The 16917-nt window shown below is 33.0% G+C and overlaps 3 protein-coding genes across 4 annotated transcripts; 2 read left to right on the top strand and 1 right to left on the bottom strand.

The window, feature by feature from the left end:
• The first annotated feature begins 297 nt into the window (after window positions 1-297).
• On the top strand, window positions 298-2301 carry LOC149519369 (zinc finger protein 4-like). 2 transcript variants are annotated; one of them, XM_089758881.1, is made up of 3 exons: window positions 298-436; window positions 1104-1884; window positions 2027-2301. In XM_089758881.1, exon 2 carries the CDS (start codon window positions 1125-1127, stop codon window positions 1872-1874), a length of 750 nt encoding a protein of 249 aa, XP_089615007.1. In that variant the 5' UTR covers window positions 298-436; window positions 1104-1124; the 3' UTR covers window positions 1875-1884; window positions 2027-2301. The 2 variants fall into 2 exon arrangements, with proteins under 2 accessions (XP_089615007.1, XP_089615006.1); XM_089758880.1 differs by lacking the exon at window positions 2027-2301 and having other exon boundaries at window positions 1104-1992.
• A 1107-nt stretch (window positions 2302-3408) lies between these two features.
• Window positions 3409-8390, top strand: LOC149519368 (protein OBERON 3-like). The gene is made up of 2 exons (XM_089760069.1): window positions 3409-5719; window positions 7671-8390. The coding sequence occupies exons 1-2, from the start codon at window positions 3811-3813 to the stop codon at window positions 8255-8257; spliced, it is 2496 nt and encodes an 831-aa protein (XP_089616195.1). The 5' UTR covers window positions 3409-3810; the 3' UTR covers window positions 8258-8390.
• A 1600-nt stretch (window positions 8391-9990) lies between these two features.
• On the bottom strand, window positions 9991-10828 carry LOC149519367 (putative transmembrane ascorbate ferrireductase 3). The gene is given in 4 exon segments (XM_089758879.1): window positions 9991-10252; window positions 10426-10600; window positions 10603-10608; window positions 10727-10828. Coding segments are annotated over 4 exon segments (507 nt in total). The 5' UTR covers window positions 10791-10828.
• Between the last annotated feature and the right edge of the window lie 6089 nt (window positions 10829-16917).

Genomic DNA, 16917 nt, shown 5'->3' with positions numbered 1-16917 from the left:
TCCCCGTCTCCGTGAGTTCTCATGTTCTCCCGGTCCACCTATTAATTTGCTGCTGTGGAAACAATGGAAGAGCCCAAAATTCAACAAACAGTGGCTAAGTGTATTGTATACTTTCTTTGTTTCTTTATTATTTTGTTACTGGCATATAAATTCTCTTACTTTGCTCAATCAACCCCATCTAAACCTCTGCTTTCCCATAATTGCACACCTCTTTTTTCTCTCTCTCTCTGTTGGCAGTCTTATCTCCACTGATTAGCTTTGCATCGTCCACGTTCACTCTACTATTTGTGGTAAAAACTAGAACACAGAAAAAAAAAAAGAAGCCCTAGGCCATAGCTTGTTCTGTCTGTCTTTTGATACTTCTCATCCCATGGCTTCCAGAGATTACAAAGGAGCATATCACTCAACCATACTTTGATGCGTCAGAGTTAACCAAGTAAGAATCTTTTTTTACCAACAATCTCAAATGCTATGGATTTGATTTTCTTTTTATTCTTTTTTTGGGGCGGGGGGGTTTGCACTGTTTATTTTCATGTTGTTGATTTTTTTTTTTTTTAGAAAAATTACTCTTGTTTTCAGCTGTGGATTTTAGTCTAATTCATTTTGGCAGCTGTTCCTGTGATTTTGATTTCATTTTTTTTTTTTTTTGGGTCTTCTTACCTGAATGCTCTCATCTCTGTGTGTGTGTGTGTGTTTTTTTTTTTTTTTTTTTTTTTCTGATTTCTGTTTCTTTTTATGATTTTTTTGAGTGATTTTGGGTGCATTTTCCATGTCAAAATTTAGCTACTGATTGTTATGCTTTTGGTTAAAAATTGGACAGTCTTCTATTCTGACCAAAACATTATTAGTTAGTTTTACATTCTGAACTTGAAACTATTTTTTCTTAACATGCAAAAGAGAGGAAAAAGAAAAAGAAAAAGAAATAGTTGTGAAAATGTTACTTTCACTCCACTGTTCTGATTGAAACAAGTTTGGAGAAGAAAAACTGAGGTGGAATATGAAAAAAGAGAAATTCTATGTGTTTGTTTCTCTCCACTGAAATCTTCAGGCTCAGTTTCTCTTTTTGAGTTTTAATAACTTGTAGATCAACTTGCATCTTGTAGACTTTGGTGGTTTACCTGAGGATGATACCACCAAACCCCAGGTTAGAATCCGAAAACGATTCAGAAGCTAGCAGCCAAGTGGCTTCCAACAGATCTGCACACGAAGCATTCCCTGGTCCCTCAAAGGGCAGCACAACCACAACTTCATGCCTCACAAATCCTGTAAATGCTCAAACAGATTCAGGGTCTGTTTCCCGTGACCTGACTCTCCAATATTTCAGTGCCAGTGATGCTGACATGAAGGGCACCGGCGAGACTAGTAGCAAGGTAGCAACCCATACTTTGTCAGCCACAATCCCAAGGGTTTTCTCTTGTAACTATTGCAGGCGCAAGTTCTATAGTTCACAGGCACTGGGTGGACACCAGAATGCTCATAAGAGGGAGAGGACAATGGCGAAGCGTGCAATGCGAATGAGGATATTGTCTGATAGGTATACAAGCTTGGCATCTCTGCCCCTTCATGGTTCTGGATTTCGGTCCCTTGGGATCAAAGCTCATTCTGCCATGCACCAAGGAATCATACCATCCCAGCGGCCTCTAGATACAAGAGCTGGAGCGAGGTTTGATCAAGGGTATTTTGGAATGCCAATGTTCATAGAAGATGACGATTTTTGGCCAGGGAGTTTTAGGCAGGTGAATGAAGGAGTTGGTGTTAACCAGGCTTTGGGGTTTGCTCTAAATACAACTCAAATTTCAAATATAGGTTTTGTAGGAATGGCATCGCCACCAAGAACAGATACATCTTCGCCTGATCTTACTTTGAAGCTCTAGTTTTTTTAAGGTTCCTTTTCATCTAAACCCACCACTCATTATAGTGCTCACCCTGTACAGTGAGATGTGTTAGCAATGGCTGCTAGCTCCTAATATTATTTTTGGTAGATTTCTCTAATCGTTGACTTGTTATCTGTGCCATTGGTTTGCAGCTAATGTGCAATGTTTGGGGTATGAAAATGAAAGCGCAAGCTATAACTTGCAGTGATAATAGCACTGGCGATACTCCAGCAGCCGTCTGTCTGAAGATGCATCCATCCACCTCTTATCAACTGCCATGTCGGCCAATTACAAATAAGCAAGCTTCATACAGCGGTTTCATTTGTATGGATGATAAAATTAATTTTGTAAAAATAAAAAAAAATTTTTATTATTATTATAATTGTAATAAAAAAATTAATTACAATAAAATTTTTTATTAAAATTAGCATTTAAATTTAACTTAATATGATAACATTAATCATGTGGTATCAAAAAATCGATAGAATTCAAATCTGGAATTAATTAATAAGCAAAACAAACACTAAAATCTAAAAAACGAGTCAAATGCAGCCGGACGGTTTTCAAGTTCTGTCACATTTTTCTAGGAATTCCACTTTCCTGTTTTCAACCATGTAAGACAGTTATGGTGTCCAATTACTGACATTTTCCACTCTACCAAACAGTAAAATCAGTCAATTTTTATTTTATATTTAAAGTTATCGAAATTCAATCTTTATCTTTCATCTAAGAATCATGTTTTTGGATTAAAATTTTGGACACGTAATTTGGGTAGAATTTGGTATATTTGAACATAGCATCTTGTTTAATCCTTAAAGTCAATGAACGTTAACAAATGTCACTCTCATCTGTCCAATTAAATTAATAATCTAAAGAATATCTGACAGCTCAGTTAGACTTAGAACGTGAAAAATACATCAGACCAAGTCCAATGTCATTGGCCGGCCTTTGCGGTTTGGAGTAACACACGCTAATGTTTCATATATTAACGTGTCTTTTGCTTTGTCTCAATCATTATCAAACGACTTCAAGCATTTTGATTTATTGGCTAAAAACGTTTACAAAGATATTAAGAATTTGATTTTAAATCAGATTTTTTTTATTTTAATTAAAATTTTATCTTTTTTATGTAATAAAAAAATTATTATCAAATATTAAATGAAAATGTTTTAAGTTTAAATTTTGTAGATAATTGTATGGTAAAATTATCTTAAATATATGATTTATAATTATTTATTTTAAATTATAAAATATAATATATTTTATTTTGGTATGAGAATTGAATTGTTTTAACCCAAAAAAAAATCATTATCCACCACAAAAGTCACATTTGGGAAGAAAATCCTTAAAGTTTTATCAAAATTTATGTCAATTTAATTTCTTTTAACGGTTTAACACTCTTAAGTTCCTTTTTATTTTGTTTGGAAATTCATTCCTTTTTTTTCAATTTTTAAATTAAATGTTAGAAAATAATTATTAGTAATCGATTAATCTTTTTTTATTATAAAGGCATGTATTTTTTATTCAAAGAGTTGGATTAAAATTTTTTTTCAAATGATTTTTTTGACATGATTCCAAGTTTTTTATTAACTTTCTTTATCTTGTATGGAAGACAAAGAAAATATTAAGGAAAATAATGTATAAAATAGTAAATACTTTGAAAATAATTCATTACTATCTACAAATACCTGTCAACCGAAAAATAAAAAAATTGAAGGAAAAAAAATAAAAATTAATACCATTTTATTTTATACTTGATGGTGTAATTGCTTTGAAATTTCCAGCCGTTGTTGCAGGGTCTTATGGTGTGCTACAGAAAAACAAGGAATCAAAAGCCAAAAATTTTGTTTCTCTCCAAAATTTCCATTTTGACCGTCCAATTTTTTTTTTCTCTCTTTTTGGTTTTTTGTTCTCTGTTTCTCTGCAGGATAAGGCCATGAATGGAGAGAAAGATCTTTCAAGTAATCTCCCTTGTGTAAGAGATGAAAGCTCTCAAAGCAAGCTTTCACGTTTGTTTCAAAACAAGGAAAGTTCAGTTGAAAAGATAAGCTTCTTACAAAAGGGTATTGATTTTCTTAGAGAATCAAAGGCGGGTCTTGATGGAGGCTACCCTTTACCAAGACCTTCGAAGCCTGGGAATTCTGGCTCCCAAGAACGCACGCTTAGCTACCTTTGTGAAAATCCCCAACTGGGTTTTTGTTCTGAGAAAGAGTTTCCTGGGAAAATCCTGTTGGAAAAAGTTACTAGTTACAAAGGGAAAGAAGTTGTTGGCTCCGAGAATTCAAATCAAGATGACAAATGGGTTGAAAGAGATTTCTTGAATTTGAGTGAAGGTAAAGGAATTTCTTCAAAAAGAGGGATAGAGGAAGATTTTGAAGAAAGAGAGAATAGTAATAGGGAAAAAAGGTCAAAGCTTGAAACTTTGAATCTGTCTCTAGCTTTACCTGATGTGTCTCTCTCTTTAACTGCATCAAATGCTTTGCAAAATGGTGATCCTCCACACCAAAGGTCGAGGCCTAGTAGGAGTGTACAGTCTTTGGCACCATCAAACAATAACACACAAACCACATATTCTAATCATTTCACTGCTGCTTCATTGTCATACGCTTATTCTCTGCCGTTCTCACATAATCCTAGCTGCTCGTTAACGCGAAATTCGACTGAGAATTATGAGTATTCCGTGGGGAAAGATGATCCAATTTGGTGTGCTGGTGAGGGTACTAATGGATCCGTGCATAGTCGGTTTAGACCAATTGGTGATGGTGTTGCTCTGGTCAATCATGGTGGTGCTGCTGGCGGTGGGGGGTTTTCTATGATGCAGGCTAATCGTCAAGTGAATAAGGATTCGTGCAATAGTCTTCATAGAACTACTAGTTCAGATAATCATTCCTTTTTCCCATCTGAATTGCCTGCTAAGCCACTAGTAGATAATCATTCAGGGGATTCGAGGAGGAGGGGTTCAGAGAATTTGAGAGTTTTGGATGGCATGGATGTTGGGAGATCCCCAATGATTTCTAGACCGGAGAGAATTCTTCGTGAGATTGTGTCAGAGTCGATTCCTGCCATGGCTCAGATAATGCAGGAGCTGCCTGATGAAACGCTTGAATTAACCAAAGAATACTTGAGGAATCTTATAGCAACGCCAGAGAAGAAGGAAGAATTAGTAGGACTTCAAAACCGACTAGAGAGGAGATCTGATCTTACCAAGGAGACTCTCTCAAAGTGCCAGAAGGACCAGCTAGAAATTTTAGTTGCAGTGAAAATGGGCCTTAAGAGCTTCTTGTCTGTAAAAGTACGGCTTCCCATGAAAGAGCTGCTGGAGATTTTCTTGTTTATGAGATGTAGGAATCTGAATTGCAAGAGTTTGCTACCTGTTGAAGACTGTGATTGTAAGATATGCTCAGGAAATAAGGGGTTTTGCAGTTCTTGTATGTGTCCTATTTGCTTGAATTTTGATTGTGCTAACAATACTTGCAGTTGGGTTGGTTGTGATGTTTGTTCCCATTGGTGCCATGCTGCGTGTGGTATCCAGAGGAATCTTATCAAGCCAGGTCCTAGCTTAAAGGGGACATCTGGGGCTACAGAAATGCAATTTCGCTGCATAGGATGTGGTCACTCTTCAGAAATGTTTGGGTTTGTTAAGGATGTATTTTTATGCTGTGCAAAGGACTGGGGTCCAGAAACACTGACAAAGGAGCTTGATTATGTGAGGAAGATTTTCAGGGGCAGTGATGATTCAAAGGGCAAGGACCTGCACATTAAAGCTGATGAGCTGTGCACCCAGCTCCAATGTAAAATGATGTCTGCTTCAGCTGCATGCAGCATCATTATTCAGTTCTTCAATTGTAAGTACCTTTTGTTCTATCTATTTTTCTATGCGAACTTCCCACGATTATGATGCACATCAAACGAATTTTATGGAATACAGATATATTGGATCTCCATAAATGTTCTCCTAGTTTCTTCTTGATGGCTTTGTTGCTTGCATGTATGTTTTGTTTTGATTACCTAGGATGATTTCTGTCCTAATATAAGCTATATGACAGCAGTTTTTATTTCTTGCATAGCTCAAATGACTGTAGGAGTGAAGAGAAAGGGCTTCAATTAAACTATTAAATACTAGTCTTAAAACTTTCAATTATAAATGTGTAATATTTATAGTGTTAGAATACTGTATAGAGTGGAAGATATATGCAGAGAGTCAGAGAACATAGGAATATTATTAATGGCATGTAATGTAAGATATTGGTGTTAGCACATTAAAATGCCATCTTTAACCGGCCAAGTTTGAAAAATTACCACCTCCCTTTTTTTTATCCTAATGAGAGGATACCTATCCCTGGCTTTCCATAATCTCATGATTGGTTGAAATCTCTTGTTGAATTGGAAGCCCTGTTTCTACTCTATTCCTGTATGCTTCGGAGGCCTGTAGAAAAGCTGAAATATGTACTATACTGATGAACTTCATGTTAAAATACCATTTGCTGTTTATTCAGTCTTTTCCCCCGCATTTCCAGCAAGTAAAATCGTCTTACCTCTATTTTTGATAGATTGAGGCCTTGGCTAATGTAGGAATAACTAAATCACACAGAAGAGAAGATGCTTACCACTTCTCAAAGATTTCAACATGGATTAAGGTGTCAAATAGGAGATGCTTGAGATTTAGCATCGCTTGGTTCTTTTATATCCTGCAGAAGATAATAATTTGTTTAGTGACTGCAGCTTTTCCTTTTCCATGTATGTCAATAACTACCTTCAAACTAAATATATTTCAGGTGTTGAGCTAATTTTTCCAAAAGGTGAGGAGAGACAAAAAAGTGCCTCTCATGTAATTGAGCATTAGGTCATCCTTTGAAAATTGAGATTAGAAAAAGGCTTGGTTTTTTTATCAGAAAATATGTAGCTAGAGCTAATTAGGCTTTTGCCACGTTTTTGTATGTAAAAGAAAAAAATCCCAAGTAAATTAAACTGCCCTTTAAAGATGCATTTCCTTTTTGAAGGAATGGATATTTGTTTGAAAATGGTTCATGTGTGTGATTTTGGTTTATAAGTTGGCCTAATTGTGATGCAACATGATTTTACTCAATTCATCTGGTTTGGTTTCATGCGAAGAGGAGGGACCAGAAACGAGGTTAGGTTATTGTGGCTTTTACTCTTGACTATTCTGTATAACCTCTGTAAATTTGTGTAACAATAGGGTCTACTAATACTGTTTTTTTGTTTAATTATGCAGTCTAATGGAAAATTGGCTCAATTCTAAGATTGAAACTGAAAAATTAACGATTACCATTTTGGGATGCAAGATTCTTTTTAAAATGAATAAGAACGTAGTTTATGGTGATAACTATTCAAACCTGAAAGTTAAGGGCTTTTTAGGATTGAGTGAACTGATTAGCAAAACTGCACGCATATGTTATGAGAAGGATGCTTATTTTTTGTTATTGAAAATTTTACTTTGATTATGGCTCCCTACAACAATGATAAAGGGTTTGCTATAAAGATCTGATTACACCATTTTGCTTTGCTTAGAACTGTTCATGAATTAGATAATAAGCTATTTCCTTATTTATACTTTTGGCGTATGTCTTGTTTAGTCTCGATTATGGTTCACTGTTTCCTTTAAAACTTCTTTGCTTGTTCTTGAAACATATATTGTAGTAGTAGACATCCCTGCCAAGCCTTTTCTGTTATGAAGCTACTTATATTGCTGATAATTCCTGTAAGTTTATTTGCATACATCTCTCAATTTATGATATTCTTATCTTTTAACTTTTTCTTTCTGGTGTGGACAAATAGACACTGATGGTTTGTCAGACCTTCCTGCCGCTGCTGCACATTCGAAGGACTTAATGACAACTCAAGTTGACCTTCGAAAAGATGAATCATTTGTCATTCCAGCTACTACTCTTCCTCCAAAGCTCGTGTCTTGCAGCACAAGCTCTTCAAGCGGACGTAATGTACTTTCAAATGACATCCATCAGAAAGATCTCAAAACTGCTCTCATGAATGATCTAGAAAGTGAAGATGAACACCGATTTGGCAGGTTAGCAAACAATGATGGATTTGGCAGCTTAGAAAGCATGGCAAGGATTAAGGAAGCAGAGGCAGTAATGTTTCAAAGCAAGGCAGATGAAGCACGGAGAGACGCTGATAGTTACATGAGGATGATTCAGGCAAAGTCTGATAAGTTGGAAGAAGAGTATGCTGAGAAGTTATCCAGACTTTGTATACAGGAGACCGAAGAAAGACGAAGGAAGAAAGCGGAAGAACTACAGGTTTTGGAACACTCACAATGTGATTACTACAAAATGAAACTAAGAATGCAAACCGACATTGCCAGTTTGCTGGAGAGAATGGAAGCCACAAAGAGGCAGTGGGTTTAACTTCTTGTTTTTCGTCTAATTTTTTGGTTAACAATTAAAGCTAAACACGAGTAGTTTGTTAAAGTTTTTAACCTTGTGGATTCTGCTTGATTCTGAAAATGGGAAACGAATGATTGTTCTCAGTTTTGAAATATATTGAATTGTCAGGCAGCCTTACAGCATTTCTTAATGATAAATTTCATCCAGGGAAATTTCTCTTGGATGTCTATTGTTCTTGGGGTCTTTATGAACTTGAAATATAGCTGTCTAGCAATGTTTTTAGACATATTTCTCTGTTCATCTTTGAGGATAGCGATGTTCGTGATGGTGAGAGTTGAAGGACTTGATCATCCAATATCAAAATTTCAATGCTTGTTGCTATCATGATATAGATTGAATCAAGTTTGGTGTGCCAAAAGAAATTGTTCCCCAGATCTGCTATATAATATTAGGAGATATTGGCACCGTTGAAGTTCTTGAGAAAATTTTTTGATGGATGGGATTGAGAATGAATGGGCATATAATAATGCGCCAAAACCGGTCATGCCCACAAATTTATCCTGGGGAGTGGGACCATTGAACATTTTGAATTGCAAATGCCAAAAATCACGGGTTCTTTGTAGTTTGTACAACTGGTTTAACCCCTTGGAGTTTCAATTTGACTTTTTTTTCTCCAGGGACCTACATCCACACATACGCCACTTCCTCCGTTGCAACTATAATCATGAAAGCCAACCGTAATCCATCAATCCATCTTGGAGATAAAAAATTTATTATAAATGTTGAGATTTGAATTTAAAAGTTATTAAAAATAAAATAATAATATAAATTAATTTAATTAAATTATGGGTTTATATCAAAACGAATTTGTTATGGTACAAATCAACACATATTGATCTCTTCAGTTTAAGAGATTGATCTTACACCAACTTATAAATTTTATGAAATACTGTAGGTATTTTTGACCTCAAGAATAGAGGGGATTCCTCATCATTTAAAAAGAAAAAACAGAAGAATTAAACAAGTTTAGTGAGTTCCCAATGAAAAGTTTTTGCCTTGGAAAAAAAAAATCAAGGAATTACTCCAGAAATGCTGCCTGAAAGAAGCAAGAATTGAGTCAGTTCCCAACACCAAAAAGTTTTTCTGTAAATGAGTAGTAGGAGAATTCCTGATTTCTGATTGAAAACTTGAAAAAGTTAAAATGGATGATCTTGAGGGCTTAGACGTAAGGCACCGGCCCAAGAACTTGGGATTATCTTACTTGACGGGCTTTAGAAGGAAATTGAGCTATTCATGTTGTATAAAAAGTTTATAATTCGTATATTTATTTGATATTTTATAGTAAAAATTATATATAATAATTTGTATTAATGCGAGAAATAAAATTTTTTTATTTATTTTATTTTATATTATTTTCAAATAATATCATATTTTAGAATCGGGAGGTATATTTAGAAGCTTGATGCTAAGATCTCAGCCATTTTAGTTCCATATTATGAGTAAAAAATTGCCATTGGTAAATAGTAGTGCTTTCTAATTCTTGCTGCTCTACATAAGCTGTTACATACCTCCAAGGAATTCCTTTGTCCCCAGGCCACTGACCTAATAACCATTTTGGGTGAATTATACAATCTAATCAAAATGAGTTGATTGTAATAAATTCATCCAAAATTTTAAAAAGAAAATGAAAATCAAAATGAAAATCACACACATACAAAAAAAATAAATAAATAACAAGATGATTAATATTACGATCAGACGTTTTGGGCCAGCGCAACACTGAGATCAACAAAAATGCCAAACAAGAGGATAGATGGTCCTATGAAATTGAGCAAACAAGCTTCACAGTTATGGCGCAGGCCTATGAAGGTAGCCTTCTCCATCAAGCCAGTGAGAGCTGCAGCTATCGACATGTATGGCAATGTCCTGCCACCACAAACGTGCCAGGGAAGAGGGGTTTTCCTTGTCACGTCTGTTTGTGGAAACATAAATGTGAACAGCCCTGCTAACCACTGCTCCAGCAAGTTTTAAAACAAATTAAAAACAATTTCCGCTGATTACTGTGACCAAATAATAAAGAAATCAAAGAAAGTGTAACATGATTTATATAGAAAATTAAAGTTTTGTGGCTGAATTGCATGAAAATTGTACGAAAATTACTGGAATTTTATGGTTTTTCTTTTATCTGCAATGCAAACAAGAAAATAGTGGCGATGCCAATCCAATAATGTAAACTATAAACTTCCATGTGATGGAACATGAAAACTGCACAAATCCCAACCACCCTAAGCATAAAAGCTCCAAGCTGAAGTATCATATGGACTACCTTCTGCACAAAATTTTGTTATTGTACTGTTTTGTACTCATCATTGCTGCATGTTTTTGACCCCCCACTAGTATTTAAAACTTGTTAATTAGTGGAAAAGATCATGTTCAAAGGAAATTAGAAAATGTTTTAAAATTTGATTGATTTTCATCAATTGCCAATACCTTCATCAGACAGAAATATGAATCCACAAAACATCAGTAATGGCCGAATGGATGAGTCTGCCATGCCAAAGAACAATGTTCATTAATCGCCAATGCCTAGATTATTTCTTGATATTTAATAACTTAGCCCATTCTAAGCCCAAATTATGTGGGCTGATGTACTGTGCCTTTATAAAGAAGAATCTTGCCCTTGGTTCAAGAGAGAAAATCTTGGAGATTTCTTGCCAATATGTTGAAGAGGTAAGTAATTATTGAAAGCAGAAAAGCATGATCATGGGAATAAGACTATACAACTTTCATTTATATGAGAGGCCCAATTTGAACCAGATGGGTATGGCTGGAATGAATCTTTCGACAAATGTTTCCTTGTCCTAGAAAGGCATATTCTGCAATACTGTTCCTAACCTCATTAATTGTAACAAACCCTACGCTCGTAGCACCATACTAACCAGCCTAGCTAGCAGTGGCAGTAAATATCCCATGGGCTCATTTTTGGCTAACAAGGAAAACCCTGCTGGCATTTCCATTATTCTCTAAGACTCCTTCACAAAAAAGGCAAGTCAATGATTCTATAACAATGAGTGTGCATTCACTTGGCTGGACATTCAGGACCACACCCAAAGCTTCACAGTAGTTCAATTGCAAGGGTTGAAATCTCAACAGTAATTTATAGAATTTTACAATATTTTGCTATTATTAGTTTCCATGATTTCATGCTCTATATATGACTCTCTCCCATTCCTTTCCATTGCCTATTTCAAGTAAAAAGATAAGGAGAAATAGTGATGGAGTGAGAAAAAAAAAGAAAGCGTTTGGTATCATTGATGCAAGCATCGGACATTGAGATTAAATTTTATCAATGTTATTGATTGTTTTTGTCATCATTGCTTGATTTTTTTAATTATGGGATTACCAAAGGAAATCATCACAGTTTATAGTGGTTGTCAGACAAGCATTTCTTCTTTTAGCTTTCAGGGACATAACTACTTCATGAACACAATGTTTCCATGTTCTCATTTTCTTTCTATTTCTTGTCTTTTTTTTTTTTTATGAATTTTTCCCCTTCGATTTCTACCAAATCCCACATAAAATAAAATAAAATTTTTGGTTAATTGATATACATTGGGAGAGTGTTACCTTGCAAAGCAAAAGTTGCTCTTGATTTTATGCTCAATTCTCTCATTTGTTTGCAAGCTTTGATGCATAGAAAATGGTCTGAAAAGCCTTTCCAACGATTTTGTCCAACATATGAAAGCATTTAAGCAAGTGGACGTTAATAGAAAATGAATTATAGTACCTCGATCTCTCTACTACTGCGCCTTTGAGTTTAATACTTATGGTAATTTGTAATTTATTGCCCAAAGTGGCTGGCTGCAGAAGTTTTGTTAATATTTTAAACAGGAAAGGCACAGTTTCACTGTTAAAAAATTTGTTGTACGAATTTCAATCTCAGTTAATTTATAAAATCACTCTAAAATATGGTATTCAATAAATTTATAATTCAAATGTTAACATTTATAATTTCTTTTTTTATTCTTAAACTGTAATTTTTTTTACATAAAAAATGTGAATCGTCACAAGTAAGAATCATATTCTTGCAAATTCTCTATTTTAAGAACCCTATTTTGTCATGTAATAAAACCAACGATACCTGTGACCTCAAAAAAGGGTAATCTCTTTGCCTTTTCCAATATTCTACACATTTTGAAGAAGAATGCCTGTGAACTCAATAAATCTGAAAAAGCAGGATTTTCCCAGCAAACCAAATAATTATAGATTTTTGTAGTCTTTGTCTAAGTGGGTGATTAGTTTTTGTCAACCTCAACCATCACTTACTATATATATATTTTCAAATATCTCAATTATCATATCATCCTCTATTTTGTCGATTGTTTCAAATTTAAATCTTGATTATCGAAATTTAGAATTCAACACTATCAATTATTTCTATAATTCACATAAAGTGAAATAGAAAGAGCAAAAGAAAATCATGTTTTCTTTTGAAATCATATCAATCTCATTTTGCTTAATCATGATATATTGTAGTTTTAGAAGAAAAGAATCATGGAAAAAGATTGGTGTTATCCATTCCCTACCTCCATTATGTGTGATGCAGACCTAACGATATATTAATGAAGCCCTAGGTGTGGTCATGTAATGCATGGAACTCTCTTTCTCTTTTTTCTAATTATGTTGAGCTCTTGGCTCAGTTAGCCCCACCCTAGATGTTGCCTCTCCCTCTGGTGCTTATAGTTCATGCCAAAAATGAGCAATGGCTACATGATTTGGACCATATATGTCACACACGAAATGCCCATCAAGCTCAAATATTAGTATTAGATTTGATAATTTAAAATATGATACGATAATATAATACGAATAAATAGTATAAAAATAATATGATTTAAAATTTTAAAAAATCATAAATAAAATTAATAAAATAAAAAAATTATATTTTATATTTTTGTATTCATACAAATTATGACACGTTATTTTTATATAAAATATAATACGAATATAATATTTTATACAATACAATAATATAATTTATTAAGTTTAATTGACATACACACCTTTAGAATTTAGATTCATACATTTTCATCTTATTTTTAATTTCTTTGGCGGCTTTGCTCCACATTGGACGTGCCTTGCCATTCCAAGATGATTTGACCAATTGATTTTTGATCTTTTTCTGACTGTTAATGATGTAACTATGAGTTTGTGATTGAATTAGACTCTTTTGCACTTAAATTAATCACTAACCAATTTTAATGAATTTTTAAAAAAAAAAGTTGAAATTTTTATATCGAAATTGAGACTCGACTAATTAAACAGTATGTAGATTTTAATGATTAAAATTAAGAATTTAATATTTTATTAATAAATTATTTGCATATTGATACTCAAAATTAAACTTCGTGATTTATGGTCATAAAGTTCCATGCGTGAATGAATTAGACTGTTTGAAATCTATGGTCCTTAATAGATATGTGCTGAAAACCAGTTTTTTAAGCTTTCAGTTCATGACAAAATTTGTCAAGGCTGGATGATATAAATGGATTTGATTTTTAGGTCTATATATATATATATATATATATATATATATGTTTACAGTTGTACGATGCCTTCCACTATTAAAAAGAAATGCTTACAGTTGTACAAGAAAAAGACTTGCAATAGAAATATAAACATATATATTTCACATTTTGTGTGGTGTGTGCATCAAAGAAATTCATAATAAAGATTGACCTTCAAAAATGAAAACATCTAAAGAACTTTCATTTCAAGTCTTTGCCAAATCAAGTCAAGAAAATGTTAAACAAAACAAATAAAGTGAGATCAAAAGGGGAAATTGCCTGGAAAATTCACAATCTCTATGATTTCAAAAAAGAATTTAAATGCGACAAATTTAGCATGTTACTGCAACAACAAAATTCATAATCTCTTAACTGTTAAGACATTGACTTAGTAGCCAAAATTTAGGTTCCATTTTTGTAACTATCAATGCCTCTAATTTTAGAATTATTGCACATACAAACAAAACAATTAAAAGCCAAAAAAAAAAAAGTATGGAAATGGAGAATATAGAGAAACATGTCACTTTTCTAGTCACAAATTAAAAGTTACCTAGCATGCAAAATTCATGGCAATTACATACCATCCCATGTATAATATGTATGTTACATCAATTGGAATCACTTATACATTGAATCAAATTCAATATTATAGATACATGTGTTAGAATTGAGTATTTACATTAATTATATCTCATTTACATTGGTTTTTCTTTTGCCAAAGGGTATCGAACATGTAGGTTTTCAATTCAAATTGTCGGATTTGAGTGAAAATGTTGAGAATTACCCTTCTCATTGGGCAGCACAAAGACAATCTATCAAGAAATTTTGAATTTTGAACCAATATCATTTATGTCAAGACGAATGATCTTACCAATTAAGTTAATATGTATTCAAATTTTTTAATTTCCTCTAATTTTTTTTCAAATTTTCTAAAAGATGAGGATAGAAGAATATATGCATTATAGTGTATATAATGAAAGCAACATGAAAAAGCAAAAATGATAAGGAAGTTTTGGGTGTGCAATCATGGGATGAGACCAAATACTCAACACCCCCTCCCTATCACATATTTTCAAACTCAAATCAAATACTTTTGATTCAGCTCCATTCTCCAAATTAGGCCAAAAGGCCTAACAATTCCAACCTTTCGAACCTCCATGGCTCCACCCAATTTCCCACCACTATTTGATGTGTTGGGGGACCTAATTCTCCTCCAATTTTCTCATCCCATGTTCTAGGTGAGTTGGGTATTAAGGTGGACATACTTTCCATATTCCACGTTATCTAGACCAATAGGAATTGACGCAAGTGGTTAAAATTATGATTTGGATGCAAAACACCAGGTTTGAATCCTATGATCTTTTATTAATAAACGAACTATAAATCTAAAATATCTTTAAAAAAATTTAAAAAAAAATCTGTAAATTCTTTTATAAGTTGATAACTTACCCTTACTTTGAAAATAAAATAACCTTCCTTACTCTTAAACTTTTTCCAAAAAAAGAAAATGTAACTCAATTTCCCAAACTTTGAAGTCCCCACTATTGTCCAAAACCGCCTCATTTGTCAATTTCTGCCAGGAAATCAAAACAAATTTTGGTACTTTTTGTGTGTGACTTTGCTAAAAATTACTCAATACGACAACTACAATAAATGGGTCCCCACTCCCCACCCCCTTTCTTTTCCCTTTTTAGGGGCAAAGTTTTGGCCAATTTCTTGCACCGCTTTTTATAATTTTCCTTGATTGTTCATCCTCAAATGTGATACAATATGCTTGGCAAAACAATTGCTAATCGGTGGGTTTACAAATGTGTAAATTTTAATTTTATTGTAAAATATATATATAAATGTCCTTTAAAATATTTCAACATATTAATTTAATATCTATCAAGGGACTTGATTCAATTAGTATGTTCGTTTGTCATTGAAAATAAGTATATTCGATTTTTTTTTATGGATCCTTATTAAAGGTAATCTCAAATTCACAATCTCTATACATTAAGGCATAGTTTGTTGAATGACTTATCTACCTTTGATTTTAAGCACCAAAAAGAAACATACAACAAAATATCATAATTAAAAAATATATTTCAATTGTTTATTATTTTCAATTTAAGAACACAATAAAAAATAATTCTCTTTCCTCTTTTATTCTTTTATTATATGCATACATTTTAAAAGAAAAATATTACTAGATAAAGGAATTATTAGCAATCAAATGCACAATCCATATAAGTTAAATGAGATGCTTTTTTTTTTTTGATATATTAAGAAAAGTATCATTATATATATATATAACCACCCAAAATTATGTTCAATGAGAAGATCATATGTATCTTGACATATAAGCAATGGAGAATTGAATAATGAAAATCATCCACATGCATGTGTGTTATGGGTGAGAGATAGAAATTAAGATAGATGAAAGGAGAGCATATGAGTTAGCATTGTCTTTTGTGGTTTGACATGTCGGGAATAAATGATGTAATATGGACCTACCAATTAATATTTGACCCAAATTTTCATAAATTTTAGAGGTTAGAGTACTTGTTGTGAACAAAATGTGGAACCCACCACTATGCCAAAAAAAAAAAAAATTATAATGTTTTTCTTTTGCCTTGCTAGGTTCCATGGGATAAATCTCTACATTTTAATATACATGCATTGTTATCCTTAATGTTCCTTTCATAATTGATTTTTTTAAAATGATAGCCTCTCATAACCTAAGGTTAAGCATCATAAAATGAACAATAACTATTATACATTTTACTTTTTGATATTTTTCTAAGAGCATTATCAATCAAATTTTTTTATAAAAAAATCACAATTTAAAAAATTTCGATCACATTTTAAGTCATATATACTAATATCTTATGTTTGCATGATTGCAATAATAAAGTAGGAGAGAAGACATTGATAATAGTACTCCAAGTAGGAGTGAAGACATTGATAATAGTACTCCAAACATAATGTTTTGGTTGTTTCTGATTAAAAAAATACTTTATCTTTTGACTGTTAGTGACCATATATTATAACGCATGGTCTTCAGTCTTCACGAGTCAATTTTCAATGTAGCCTTTTTAAATACATAGGATAGGTTATAAAATAAAAAGT

Source organism: Durio zibethinus, chromosome 4 (genome assembly GCF_047325235.1).
Source record: "Durio zibethinus cultivar Kanyao isolate XHJ-2024 chromosome 4, ASM4732523v1, whole genome shotgun sequence".
In the NCBI taxonomy this organism is placed as follows: Eukaryota; Viridiplantae; Streptophyta; class Magnoliopsida; order Malvales; family Malvaceae; genus Durio; species Durio zibethinus.
The sequence above is the reverse complement of the archived record's forward strand: the minus strand, read 5'-3'. Positions and strand labels throughout refer to the sequence as shown.

Coding starts and splice junctions, on each gene's coding strand:
- LOC149519369 (XM_089758881.1), top strand. CDS start 1,125: ATGATACCACCAAACCCCAGGTTAGAATCCGAAAACGATTCAGAAGCT.
- LOC149519368 (XM_089760069.1), top strand. CDS start 3,811: ATGAATGGAGAGAAAGATCTTTCAAGTAATCTCCCTTGTGTAAGAGAT. Junction 5,720..7,670: donor CATTATTCAGTTCTTCAATT/GTAAGTACCTTT, acceptor GTGGACAAATAG/ACACTGATGGTTTGTCAGAC.